Source organism: Sphaerodactylus townsendi, linkage group LG17, assembly GCF_021028975.2.
Source record: "Sphaerodactylus townsendi isolate TG3544 linkage group LG17, MPM_Stown_v2.3, whole genome shotgun sequence".
Taxonomy (NCBI): domain Eukaryota; kingdom Metazoa; phylum Chordata; class Lepidosauria; order Squamata; family Sphaerodactylidae; genus Sphaerodactylus; species Sphaerodactylus townsendi.
In genome coordinates, this window is record NC_059441.1 from 871,862 (window position 1) to 884,660 (window position 12,799).

The window sequence follows — 12,799 nt, forward strand, 5'->3', positions numbered from 1 at the left end:
CAAACGAGCTCAAAAGGGCAGTTCCTAACAGAAGTGAACAAACACGCTAGGGCAGCTGCATTTCCTGGCCATATTCCTACCCGTTACTGCAAATGCACCGAAGTTGTGAGTCTGCAGAGGACAAACCAGATGGGGCGTAGCACTTACTATTTGTTGCATCTTCTGATTCCCTCTGGTAAATCCAGTGTAGAGAGTCAACATAGTATAGTGGTTAAGAGTAGGTGCACTCTAATCTGGAGAACCCGGTTTGGTTCCCGTTTTGCCGTTTGAGCTGTGGAGGCTTATCTGGGGAACTAGATTAGCCTGTGCACTCCCAACACATGCCAGCTGGGCTAGTCACAGTTCTTTGGAGCTCTCTCAGCCCCACCCACCTCACAGGGTGTTTGCAGTGAGGAGGAAGGGAAAGGAGTTTGTAAGTCCCTTCAAGTCTCCTTACAGGAAAGAAAGGGGGGAAATAAATCCAATCATCATCATCATAATCATCATCACTACCACCATCACCACCACCATCACCACCACCTTCTTCATCTTCTTCATCACATCCCAGGATTCTTCCCCCAACTCGCTGGGGTTAACTGCCTCCCAGTCAAATTAACCTCCCAAGTTAACACCTTCTAGGAGCCCATCTCAAAAGGGCTGTTTCTTGGGAGCAGGGTTCCCTTTTTGGAGGCACGGGGGAAGAGACTTGAATTGTTGCGGCTATTACTGACGGTGAGATTTTGAGGTCTGGGATGGCAAAGTCAGCTTATATCTAGAGACTTTCCTGCTATACACTGTTTAAATTTTTTACTCGTACACCTTACGGCACATATTTTGTAAGTGGTCCTCAGCATGGAAGAAAGGAGGGTGAAAGGTGTCTGGGGGGAAAAAAATGAAACAAAGTGTTTGTGACCTGATTGGCTTTTTAACATGGTGTTTCTCCAGCTTGTGCTCTGATCTGAGCGGTCCATCCCTGCAACCTTTCCCCTCCGACTTTTCACAGCGCAGTAAAGGTTAGCCGGGGATCGCTAGAAATTTGAGGTTAGATGACAGCAGGTTTTCATCTGAGCCGGGATTTTCCCAAGAACACTCAAAATAGCCCAGCATCTTCTGCTAAGGGAGCAGTCATTTTTTTAGACCTTGCAGATATCACTTTTCCAACGTGAGAGTAGCAACAACTGATGCTTCCATTCGTCAAATATTTCCTACTGTGCAGTTTTCATCACTATGAAAGATAATTGGGCGCCATGTTTAATTAGACCCAGCTAACCACGGTCAGGCCCCAGGATTAGTTCCAGAAGCTGGAACAGGCTCTCAGAATCTAGACGTCACACACTGTTCATTTGTTGGGGCTATTTTTATCTTTACATGCTGGCTGGTTGGAGAAAGGAGAGAGGCAAGGACCCTGGTTGTTGCTTCCATAAGTAGTTGACAATATACTTTTATGCAAATGCAAGGGAGCCTGGACTTACACCTGACAGGCAAGAGAACTGGTTCTGTCATATGTCAATAAAGAACAATTCAAGAAAGGACATTTTTTAGGGTGTTGTGGGTTTTCCGGGTTGTATGGCCGTGACCCAGTAGCATTTTCTCCTGGTGTTTCACCTGCATTTGTGGCTGGAATCTTCAGAGGACCTTCTGAAGAGACCAGCCACAGGTGCAGGTGAAACGTCAGGAGAAAATGCTACTGGAACAGTCCATTGGATACTTACCGTGAAGGGGCCTTCTACTGGAGAATAGGGGTGTGTGTGTGGGTGTTTTCCAGCTGCTGCTCAGGGAGGCAGGATGAAGAATTTTGTCACTTCCTGGGCGGGGCTGGACACCCCCCTCTCCTTTAGTTTCCTGCCTGACCAGGGACGGCAGCGCTTCTGAGTAGCTCCTCAGCTACCTTTCTCCTTTTTACCCTGATTCCAAGTAATCCACCTACAGCCTACCTTCTCTTCCACTCCAAACCTCCCCCTCCCAGCCACTTTCCTTTTCGCCTTCCAAGTCTCCCTTCCACAACCCAGAAAACCCACAACACCCTAGTGATTCCGGCTGTGAAAGCCTTCAACAATACAAAGGACATTTTCTTTTATACCTTATTTTGAACATCCCAACAAGTGCCGCCACCCCCTTCTCTACACTGTGCCATGTAGGTTACCCACCTAAGTGCTACGCGGCTCAAAGTGTTGCTGTCTATAGAATGCACATGGAAGAGGAAGAATGAGCTTCCTTCTAACACCAGCACCCTGGAAATGCAGATATTTCAGTTATGAGCTCTGAAAAGGTTCCTGCAGCACCTGCAGTGGTGTACAGCTCCATTTTGCCATCTTCTCTTGCCTTCAGAACCTGTCTGATGAATCTTGACAGCGCTTTGGAGAAAGGGAATGCTTTCTAAAAGCATAAGCCAGGCTTCAATTCCCCTCCATAGCTTAAAAGCAAGTACTCAAAAACCCTGCCAGATTCCACTCTGCGCACTATAAAGGCTCAACTCCTGTATTGTCCATTCTGTATGAGGTACGCAGACAGATGTCACTTTCTTGCCACATAGGCAACCGAAGGTTACAGCTTTCTTTAGGTCCAGTTTATGTCTCCAGATTGAAGCTTCCTTGCTTAGTATGAGCCAATAAATCCTTGCAAAAGTCAGACGAGGCATTTACTAATCTGTCTCCAGGGTCCATCCTACCTGAATCCTGGAAGTAACAGCAATAAACTTGGTGAAAGCATCATAAAAGCTGGAGATCTGACTCAATGACAGCTTTTAGCCAAAACACAAATGGTCAGTGGTCCTACCTGTAGTTATGAGAATGTTTCAACTGTGATTATATAATTTATGGAATGTATTGGTTTATTATTGTGAATTTGACATGGATGTTAGCTGCCATGAGCCTCAGACAGGGGAGGGTGGGATATCAAACTGAATAACATAAACAAACAAACAAGTTACAACCTGAAAGCTCCAAAATACAGAAACCACAGTGAGATCACAGCAAGGGGGGATCAGCATTCACCTGGCTCTGTCGATGCTCACCTTTAGAGAAGGTGAGTCTAGGCGTGCCGCTTGTTCCACCTTTCAAAGAACAGCTCCTTCTACAATATTAACAGAACTCATGGACAAGAAAGATGTGCAACAGCAAGCAACTGTAATACATTACGAGGACAAAATATTTTAACGAAACACTGTTCAAGTTCTGAGACGTGCAATATATCAATCTCTTTCATTACGCGCCTCATTACAAGCACTTGAGTACGAACAGGTGGTAAATCGCAGGTGTGCTGGAAAGATGCAGTGGAGCCTGGTTTGACAACGTGTGATGCAACCAAGCTGCTGTATCTGTCCATGCCTTCTGTTTTTCTCAGCCAAAGCCATTCTGTACCCTCCAAACCCCCAACCAGGAAGACAAGCCACTGTCACAAAGCAGATAAATATCCCTACGGTCCAGCAACACATACAAACCCTACCACAAACATGGCAGAGAATTCACACATCAATGGGGAGAGCAACTAGCAGGTTACAATGACAGAAGGAAAAACACAATTTTTAACATCTCAGAATTAGCCAAAATTAGGAAGAAATTTGTGGCTGTTGCTCTAGCGGTCACCAGACCCTCCTCAAATATCCAAGAATCCCACCAAAATTCATCGGATCAACTCTAACTGTCCCTAGACGAACTTCCCAGATCTTGGAGAGATTCCAGCAATGGGGCTCTCTCAACTGTTCCCTGTTATCCTTCAGCTGTAGGTCAGTTCCTCCGGCCCAGCACTCTTTTTGGCACGGTGCCGCTGAACCAGAACGAATGCAAGTCGGACCACATTTCCACCACATTTTCCCAGGGAAGCAGCTAGAATGGCCATGCCTACCGGATGAAGGCCAAGGAAGATTTCCTCCCCTTCTAGTTAAAAACAGAATCACTCAGATGACAAAACCCCAGTTAAAATAAAAAAAAACCCAAAAGGCAAATTAAAAGGAAAAGGAATATCATGCAAGACCTCTAAGGCCAGTAAACCAAAAGGGCTTCAATGTACCAAACGTTCTTTGCACAGTGTCAGAAAGAATGGCGCTTTATTCTTTTGGGTACGAACAAGAAACGCTTCTAAGGGTCACTTCATGGAAGTCAAGTTTCCTGCACGGATATAAATCTCTATGCAACAAAGTACACATATACACAGGTACATGTTTTAATTGCAAATGTCTGTTTTTTGGCAAGTGCATGTTATTGGGGACCCAGCTAATCATAGCTTCTCTACATGCACATCGGTGGGGGTTCAATACAGCATTTAGTGCAGAAGTTAACACCTGCGTAAAAAAAACAAAAACTTGTAAGCTCCTGAAATCCAAGGAACGAGGGGCGATTTGGCAGCCACTGAGAATGCTTTGAAAGAGAACGAACCAAAAGACAGGCAGAATAATTGGACGGGCATGGGACCAGCACAAAACAAAACAAACAAAAATGGTGCTCCTCAGCTAAGACGCAAAAGGGTCCGGTTTTTACGGTATAGAACAGAGGTCTGCAACCTGCATCTCTCCAGATATTCATGGACTACAATTCCCATCAGCCCCTGCCATCATGGCAATTGGCTGTGCTGGCAGGGGCTGACAGGATTTGTAGTCCATGAACATCTGGAGAGATGCAGGTTGCAGACCCCTGATATAGAACCACAAACTGCAACGCCTGATGTGTTGTGTCCTATATATGCTGCAGGCTAAGACAATCTGCTGCTGAGAGACCAAAGCCCCACAGGGCATGCTGCTGGCTTCCAAAAAACCAAATAAAAACCAACACCACTTTTTAGCCATTTTCCAAAGGAGATTCTGCAGCAGATTCCGCCTGAAAAATGTTCCTTTCTGCAAGTTCTTGTACATCGTTGTACACACCAATGCAGGAGGCCCTGCAGTGAAATTGATCCAACCAGCCTCGCGTTCCGGCCCCTGGCCAACAACCAAGCTTAACACGGGTTAAGGAGCAACACCTCTGCCCGGTTACAGAGAGGCATGATGTGGGAAGGGACCGGGGCGGCGGGGGTGGTGGTGGTGGTGGTGGTGGTTAATGTCCAAGCACTGTCCCTTATTTCCGGCACCACTCGAACCAGGCCCAATCATCAGCCCATGTCTTACCTTCTCCAATTTCACCTTTTTGAGCTGCCGGCACTCCCCGTCACCATCTTCCAGCTCCGACTTAATTCCCAAAGGGTTGAGTGCGGATCCTGTGTCAATAGCAATACTCCCAAGCTGCTCGGCAGCGGGCTCAGATCCTTGGCCCCCGTCATACTGCCCCACCCTGACAGCCAAAGCGAGGGGCTGGAGGACACCGGGATCCTTCTCTGCCGGAGCCCCTGCCCCCTCACTCCTCTCCTTCTTGCTCTTGGACGAACTGCCCTCCTTGTCTTTCTTTGAGCCAGCCACGCTGCGAGAAGCCTTGGCCGATTTCTCTGAGCCCTTTGGGCCAACGGCAGCCACTAGGCCGCCAGAGTTCACACCGTCCCCAGGGCGCCCCTGCGCCTCCTTCTTGCCACTGGTCCCTTCACTTGCAGTGAACAGAGCGGATCCTGGGGCGGCCTTGCCACTGTCCTTGCTGCTCTTGCTCCGCTTGGATTTGGATTTGCCTTCCTTGCCCTGCGGCCCCGGCACCGGGGTCACAAACTTGATGTTCTCCGGAAGCGTGGCCACAGCGTTCGGCGCTGGAAGCCCCACCTCCTTGGAGCCCGACATTTCCAATTTCTGCTGGTCCTTCTCCAAATCCGCGTCCAGGTCAATAATCAGATTCCCGACTCCAATGTCCCACTCATCCCCACTGTCATATGTCTCGACTGGGTTCGCATCTATTCCTTTCCCTCCGGAAGCTCCACCGCTCAAGGACATCTTAGAGTTAACGACCCACCTCCAGGTTCAAGGCTCTCTTTTCTGCTCCTTCAGCCTTCTGGGGTATGAAGCAGCAGCTCCCGCTAAGTCCTCAAACCTCCTGAGGTCACGGTGCGCCCAGGCGACAGCATCATTGCTGAAAGGGAGAGCAAGAACAGATGTTACACCATGGCTATGTGGAAACCTGTGTCCAAAAATGTCATGCATCAACACACATATTATTTATTTATGCCCAACCATTCTTCTATAGAACCCAAAGGGGGGAACTTTAAGGGGTTCTAGGCAGCCACCAGTCCAGACCTAGACTTAAGAACATAAGAGCGAGCCTGCTGGATCAGACCAGTGTCCATCTAGTCCAGCACTCTGCTACTCACAGTGGCACACCAGGTGCCTTTGGGAGCCCACATGCAGGAGTCGTGAAAGCAATGGCCTTCTGCTGCTGCTCCCAAGCACCTGGTCTGCTATGACCTTTGCAATCTCAGATGAAGGAGGATCAAGATTGATAGCCATAGATCGACTTCTCCTCCATCAATCTGTCCAAACCCCTTTTAAAGCTATCCAAGTTAGTGGCCATCACCACCTCCTGTGGCAGCATATTCCAAACACTGATCACACGATGCGTGAAGAAATGTGTCCTTTTATTAGTCCTAATTCTCCGCCCCCGCCCCCCTGCATTTTCAATGTATGCCCCCTGGTTCTAGTATTGTGAGAAAGAAAAATTTCTCTCTGTCGACATTTTCTACCCCATGCATAATTTTATAGACTTCAATCATATCCCCCCTCAGACGTCTCCTCTCCAAACTAAAGAGTCCCAAACGCTGCAGCCTCTCCTCATAAGGAAGGTTCTCCAATCCCTCAATCATCCTCGTTGCCCTTCTCCGCACTTTTTCTGTCTCTTCGACATCCTTTTTGAGATGTGGCCTAACTTGCCTGACTTCACCCTTATTGCTTTGCCTTCTGCTGAGCACCTCCAAATATGCCTCCTTAGGCTTGCATCCATGCAATATTTACCAACATCACAGGGCCTGTGCTCCAATGGCTTTGGGAGTTAAACGTGGCCACAAGCAGGGACAATTGCCACCATGCGGTTGTCCCTGAGCTCAGCACCCTTCTGAGCACCAACATTATGTCCGTGATGAAATCAAAATGCCAAAGTTCAAATTCAAACTACGCAACGGACAAATGAAGCTATTCCCACCTCAAGGCTGACCGGTCAAGAAAAACCTGATTCGGCACGTACAGTTTGTCAGCAGGCAGACAGAAAAGCGCGAAGCGGAGATGCACAGATAGCCTGCGTCCGATGACCAAAATGAATCGGTGCCAATGGAGTAGGGCTGATCCCACTGCCATATTCCTGTCAATCATTAAGAGTCCAAAAGCACAATCCTCAGAAGGTTCTTGTATACTGGATATTTCCCTGAAGACAAGTATGTGGCAAGTACATTTACAGGAGGAGGAGGAGGAGGAGGAGGAGGAGGAGGAGGAGGAGGAGGAGGAGGAGGAGGAGGAGGAGGAGGAGAGGAGGAGGACGAGGAGAGGAGGAGGAGAGAAGGAGTAGGAGGAGAGGAGGAGGAGGAGGAGGAGGAGGAGGAGGAGGAGGAGGAGGAGGAGGAGGAGGAGGAGGAGTCTCCTGGAAGCAGACTCAAAGGGGCTTACAATCTCACTTCCCTTCTGCCCCCCCCCCCCACAACAAACACCCTGTGAGGTGGGTGAGGCTGAGAGAGCTCCGAAGAACTGTGACTCACCCAAGGTCATCCAGCTGGCATATGATGGAGTGCACAAGCTAATCTGGTTCCCCAGATAAGCCTCCGCAGCTCAAGGGACAGAGCGGGGAATCAAACCTGGTTCTCCAGATTAGAGTGTACCTGCTCTTAACCACGACACCAGTATAGTCCTCCCCTCCCCTGCTCAGCTGGCTCCGCTCTGGGTCATGGCCCCACACACATCCCACCAGTCTATCTTCTCCAAGGCAAGACCTTGAAAGTTTCTTTGCTAGGTCTCCATGCACATTCTCACGTAAGATCAAACCCCAGTTCTCCAGATTAGAGTGTACCTGCTCTTAACCACGACGCCACTGCTGCTCCTAATCAGCACATGAAACAATATTCCCCATAGCCAGCCAAGCCCCAGCCAAGGGTCAGGTATCACTGTGAAACCCCTGGCTGCGCGTCCAGCTGTGGCTGTTCCGTATTGTTATTGTCTTCTGCTTCTCCCCACTGAGCACCAGATGCAGATGATCCGTGTCGCAGTCAGGAGGGGGAAGCACTCAAAGCTCACGGCTCTTTCTCTTTTCCTTCTTTGACAAACCCAGAAGACAAAAGGCAAGAGTGGGCATCCAGGGACAGGCATGCTGTGAAACGCCAGGGAGCCATTCGTGCAGTGGACTGCAGCAGCCAGGCTATTTTTTCCCCCATCAATCCCCTACAGACCCCCGCTTCCCCCGTTATGCTTCCCCCGTTATGCGCTGCTAACAATCCCCATGCTCCCTGGCAGATCATTATGGAGATTTTGAACCTGTGAGCCGAGGGGTTGGCCGAAATCAAATACACCGGCTGGCTTCTCATCTTAACGGCAGAGAAAGTGCAAAACTGGGAGGTGACACGTATCTGCCGAGTCGGGTGACAGATTTCAAAGGTTGCAGTTCTTCCCCCTCCCCCTCCCGGCACTCAACCATAGCAGCTTAATGCCACCTACTTGCCCTAAAAAGATCTGGCTGCCGGACTCATTAAGACACACAGTCATTCTTCTCACTCAGATCATCGGCAACCGCCCCTCCTTCCGTGGGCCAGTTCGGAGAAAGGTCAGAGTCACAGAATGACTGATATCTTATTGTTCTTGTCACAACTACAAGCGGGAGGCACATCGCAGAGCCAAAACACAGCAAGTAATCCCCAGCAGGCACAGGCTGAGAGCTCTTGGAGCGTCGCTAACCTCGTGGAATTCCTTTTCCCTGAAGGGATCAAGATGGGGCAGGGGTCTGCAACCTGCGGCTCTTCAGATGTTCATGGACTACAATTCCCATCAGCCCCTGCCAGCATGGCCAATTGGGAATATAGGGCACAACAGTACAACTGTGCCATATTCAAAGAGAATCCACTTTTTGCAGGGCAAGCTCATCAGGGTATTCAATAATTACTGTCGGGGATTCTGTAAATATAAGAATGGTTTAGGGCAGGGGTGGCCAACCGATGGCGCTCCAGATGTTCATGGGCTACAATTCCCATCAGCCCTTGTCAGCATGGCCAATTGACCTTGCTGGCAGGGATTGATGGGAATTGCAGTCCATGAACATCTGGAGCGCCATCGGTTGGCCACCGCTGGTTTAGGGTAATCACTTGTTTCCTCCTTTGATACATTTGCAAAACCTATGAAATCTTCTAGTTTCAGAAGGCAGTGGTCTATGTTGATGAAAGTGTAAGGTTTTCTAATTAAATCACAGGTGTCAAACTCATGGCCCTCCAGATGTTATGGACTACAGTTCCCATCATCCCCTGCCAGCATGATGCTATGAATTAAATGAACCCAGTGACCAGCCATCGTAGCATAACTGCAAGTCATTCTGAATAACGGCAGTTAATTCTCTTTGGCCCTTCAAAACCTGGACTTCGGTCTTTGCTATAAAGTCGGATTAAAGAGTTGGCTCCGCGCTCTTCTGGAGGTGTGATGTTTGACGGGAGTTGACGTGTAGCACTTCGGCCATGACTGAACATATAGATTCTAGGACTGATGAATTTACAACATTAACAGTGGGTGGAAAAACCTTCCTGGTAAACAAATGCAGTTTCCACAGGGGGAAAAAACACTTTGCAACGAAAAGTCCAAATTGGTATTTATCAGAAGTTTAGTCACTACATCCACAACTGCATCTTGTTTATAAACAAAAGTGCAATATACAATGACACTCCTTAAACCAGGATTTGGCTACCTTAAACTGAACTCCAGAAGGCTATAATCTAGGTCACTCACCATCTTGACAACAGAAGAATGTGCTTAAATTATCTAATACAGTAATGTCTTCGTCTGAATGCTTAAAAGCTAAAGAGACACAAGCTTTCTTTGACCAAATTAAGTTGCCAGGCTGGACTCGAGTGGGCCTCCTCCCACGCTCACTTCAACAAACCACCCAAACCTATTAGAAGTGCCAAATATCAAAGGTGAAATGGTAATAAAGTAAAAGGCAGAATCCCAAGGGCTTCAGTTGCATAGAAAAGCAGACAAAAACTGCCCCACAGCTTTTAGAGGAAGAAGAGGAGGAGGAGTATGGAGTTATATCCCCCCATCTCTCCTTTATCCCCCCTATCTTTATGCGAAAGACCTCAACCTGAAACCCTGGAGAGCCACCACCAGAGTACACAATAAGAAACCTGACTGACCAATGGTATTACTTTGGACAAGACAGCCTCCCCCCCCCCCCCCACTTTTGAATGCACATCTTCATGTGGTCAGGGGGTTTGTGTGGGTCAGCGAAGCTGGGAGCAAAGGGGACCAGACTCTGTCAAGAGGATAAACTCCAAGCAGAGTCACTCAAGATGGAATGGTCACGGCTGAGACAACACACTAAGCTATCCGTGGCCTGGTAGATCTTGTTCCTAATGTTTCGCCTGCATCTGTGGCTGGCATCTTCAGAGGTGTATCACAGAGATCTACCAGACGATGGTCACACAGCCCGGAAAACCCACCACAACCTGAAGGCTAATTACTGGGCAGCAGAAGTAGTGGAAGGGGACACTGACAGAAGGTCTTTCACGTACCATGGCAGTGCCACTGCTGCTAACCCTGGAAAAGACAACGATGCTAGGAAAGGTTGGAGGCAGCAGGAAAGAAGGAGGACCCAACTTGATATGGATGGACTCCATCAAGGAAGCCACAGTCCCCGGTTAACAAGACCTGAGCAGGGCTGTGAACTATAGGCTTTGGAGGGCCCTGATTCATAGGGTCGCCTTGCGTTGGAAACAACTTGATAGCACTTCACACACAAACACAGGCATCCAGTGATAGCCATGAGCACAGGTAGCTTTAAAAGGGAGTTAGACGGGTTCATGGAGGAAAGGGAAATACATTTATTTAGGTCACCTTTCTGCCCAAATAGGACCCCCATGACTACTAGCTATGTTGAAAGAAGGAAGCATCCATATATAGGAGGAGAAAAACATGCTAGGAGGCAGCAGCAAGGAACTCTACTGCTCTATTTATTTGGTCCTCCAAGACATCTAGTTGGCTCCTGAGAAACCGGATACGAGACTAGCTGGAGAACTGGTCTGATCCAGCAGGCTCCTCCAAAGAGGGACATCAGACTCCACTGGCAAGGAAAAAACTCTGACGTACAAAACAAACAGTTCACAGGATGGCAAGTTCTATAAAATCATAATTTATATTGCTTTACAATGCCTGCATTATCCCAGGGCCCAGCCGCACGAATCAATCTGGTGACCTCAGAGAGAGAAAAACCATACAGGCAGTCACCTTCCTACTATATTCAAGAGTTCGGCTTTTTGTATACTACACACCCCAGTGCATGGCTCTGTTCAGAATTATAGCAAGCCGAGCACTGCATGCTGGGACACGCAGTAAATTCAAACAGGTCCCTGCGTGGTAAACTTGGAAAAATGGTTGAAACAACCCATTCAGCCCTCCAGTTCCTGGCACAGTGCCCTTCTGAAGCATACATTAGAGAAGTGAAGGCACCTGGAAACCAAGAAGGTATTAAAAGCACATGGGGGAAAACCCAGTCCAAGGGCAAACATTCTTCTCCACTTCCACCACGCCACACAGAATCCATCCACTGCACAACAGAAAGCACATGCATTCACTTGTCCAGCTGGAAAGCAGCCAACGAGGAATTTCTAAGAGAAATCCTGGGACGGAAAAACTGAAGGAAGACGGCTTTTCACTTGGGAACGCTGCACACATCCAGGGCCAGACATCAATCATTCAGCTCCATTAAGGGCTCCAACCTCTATAAACCATGTCCACGTTCTGGGAAGGAGACCCTCATTAGACACCGCATCTGAAAGTTCGCTTTGAACTAGCAGCCCCTATCAAAATACCGTTAACAAATCTCACCGGGCCGGGCCGAAAAAGCCCTGCAAACAGATCCGCTTGCAGTTAAGGAGCCAGGTCCCTTTGTGTCTTTAACACACGCTGGCTGCTCGGAGCCCGGCCCCAACAGCCTGCGTTACTTCTGACCTTTCGCAGTGAAACGTGATGCAGAGAAAACCTAATCAAGAATGATTTGACACTCAAAGGTGAATCGATTCCACTGGCAGCCAGGCAGCACATAAACAGAATGTCTCCTACCCGTGCGCCGCGTTCGGATCGGCAGAGCTGTGGGCTTGGCCTCTGGTCGCTTCCAGACATGACTGACTGTAATTTTCAACCTGATTAACTTCCAGGAATGCCCGAGCTGAGGAGCAGTGGAAAAATCTCCTGCACTGGGCGGTCTGCTTTAGCGAGGCAACCGCTCGGCTTTGCTGGGATCAGTCCGAGACCGCGAGCGTGCCCTCTGGCTCCGGGCAGCCCTTGGGAAGGAGAAGTCGGGGACAATCGCAACAATTGGAGCAGAACAGGACAAGCTTGGGGCAGAGATGTCTGCCGCAGAGCAGACCCCTGCCCGGAAGGAGTCCAGTACTGCTGTTTGCAAGCTCTATTTAACCCCATCCGGTCCCTTTAGGGCCCTTTTTTTTTTTCCAGAGGCCAGCATGAAAACACGAGCAGCTGCTCCTCCCGCCTTCTCTTGCTGGCAGGCAGCCCACGGCTTTCCTCTATACAGGATCCTTTTTTTTTTGTTTGTTTCCTTTTACGACTAAAGAAACTCAGGGGATGCATCTCGGTTTGCAGAGGAAACTGCAGTGCTCTTAGCTCTTCACACTACAGAGAAGGGCTCTCTCCAGCTGCTTTGTTTAGCTTGGATTAAAAAAAAAAAAGCAGCAACTCCCATGTCTTTTTGTAGCGCTTGCTCTCTCTCTCTCTCTCTCTCTC

At 48.7% G+C, this 12,799-nt stretch overlaps 1 protein-coding gene across 4 annotated transcripts in view; it reads right to left on the bottom strand.

The window, feature by feature from the left end:
- ZNF609 (zinc finger protein 609) overlaps positions 1 to 12,799 on the bottom strand; it is a 102,063-nt gene that overhangs the window by 74,361 nt on the left and 14,903 nt on the right. For 3 of the 4 annotated variants that reach the window (XM_048519651.1, XM_048519647.1, XM_048519648.1), the window contains exon 2: positions 5,078 to 5,957. In XM_048519651.1, coding sequence (XP_048375608.1) covers positions 5,078 to 5,821 — 744 coding nt within the window. In that variant the 5' untranslated portion in view covers positions 5,822 to 5,957. Of the gene's footprint in view, positions 1 to 5,077; positions 5,958 to 12,118; positions 12,263 to 12,799 lie in introns of those variants that run through there. The other variant, XM_048519650.1, reaches the window with a different exon arrangement.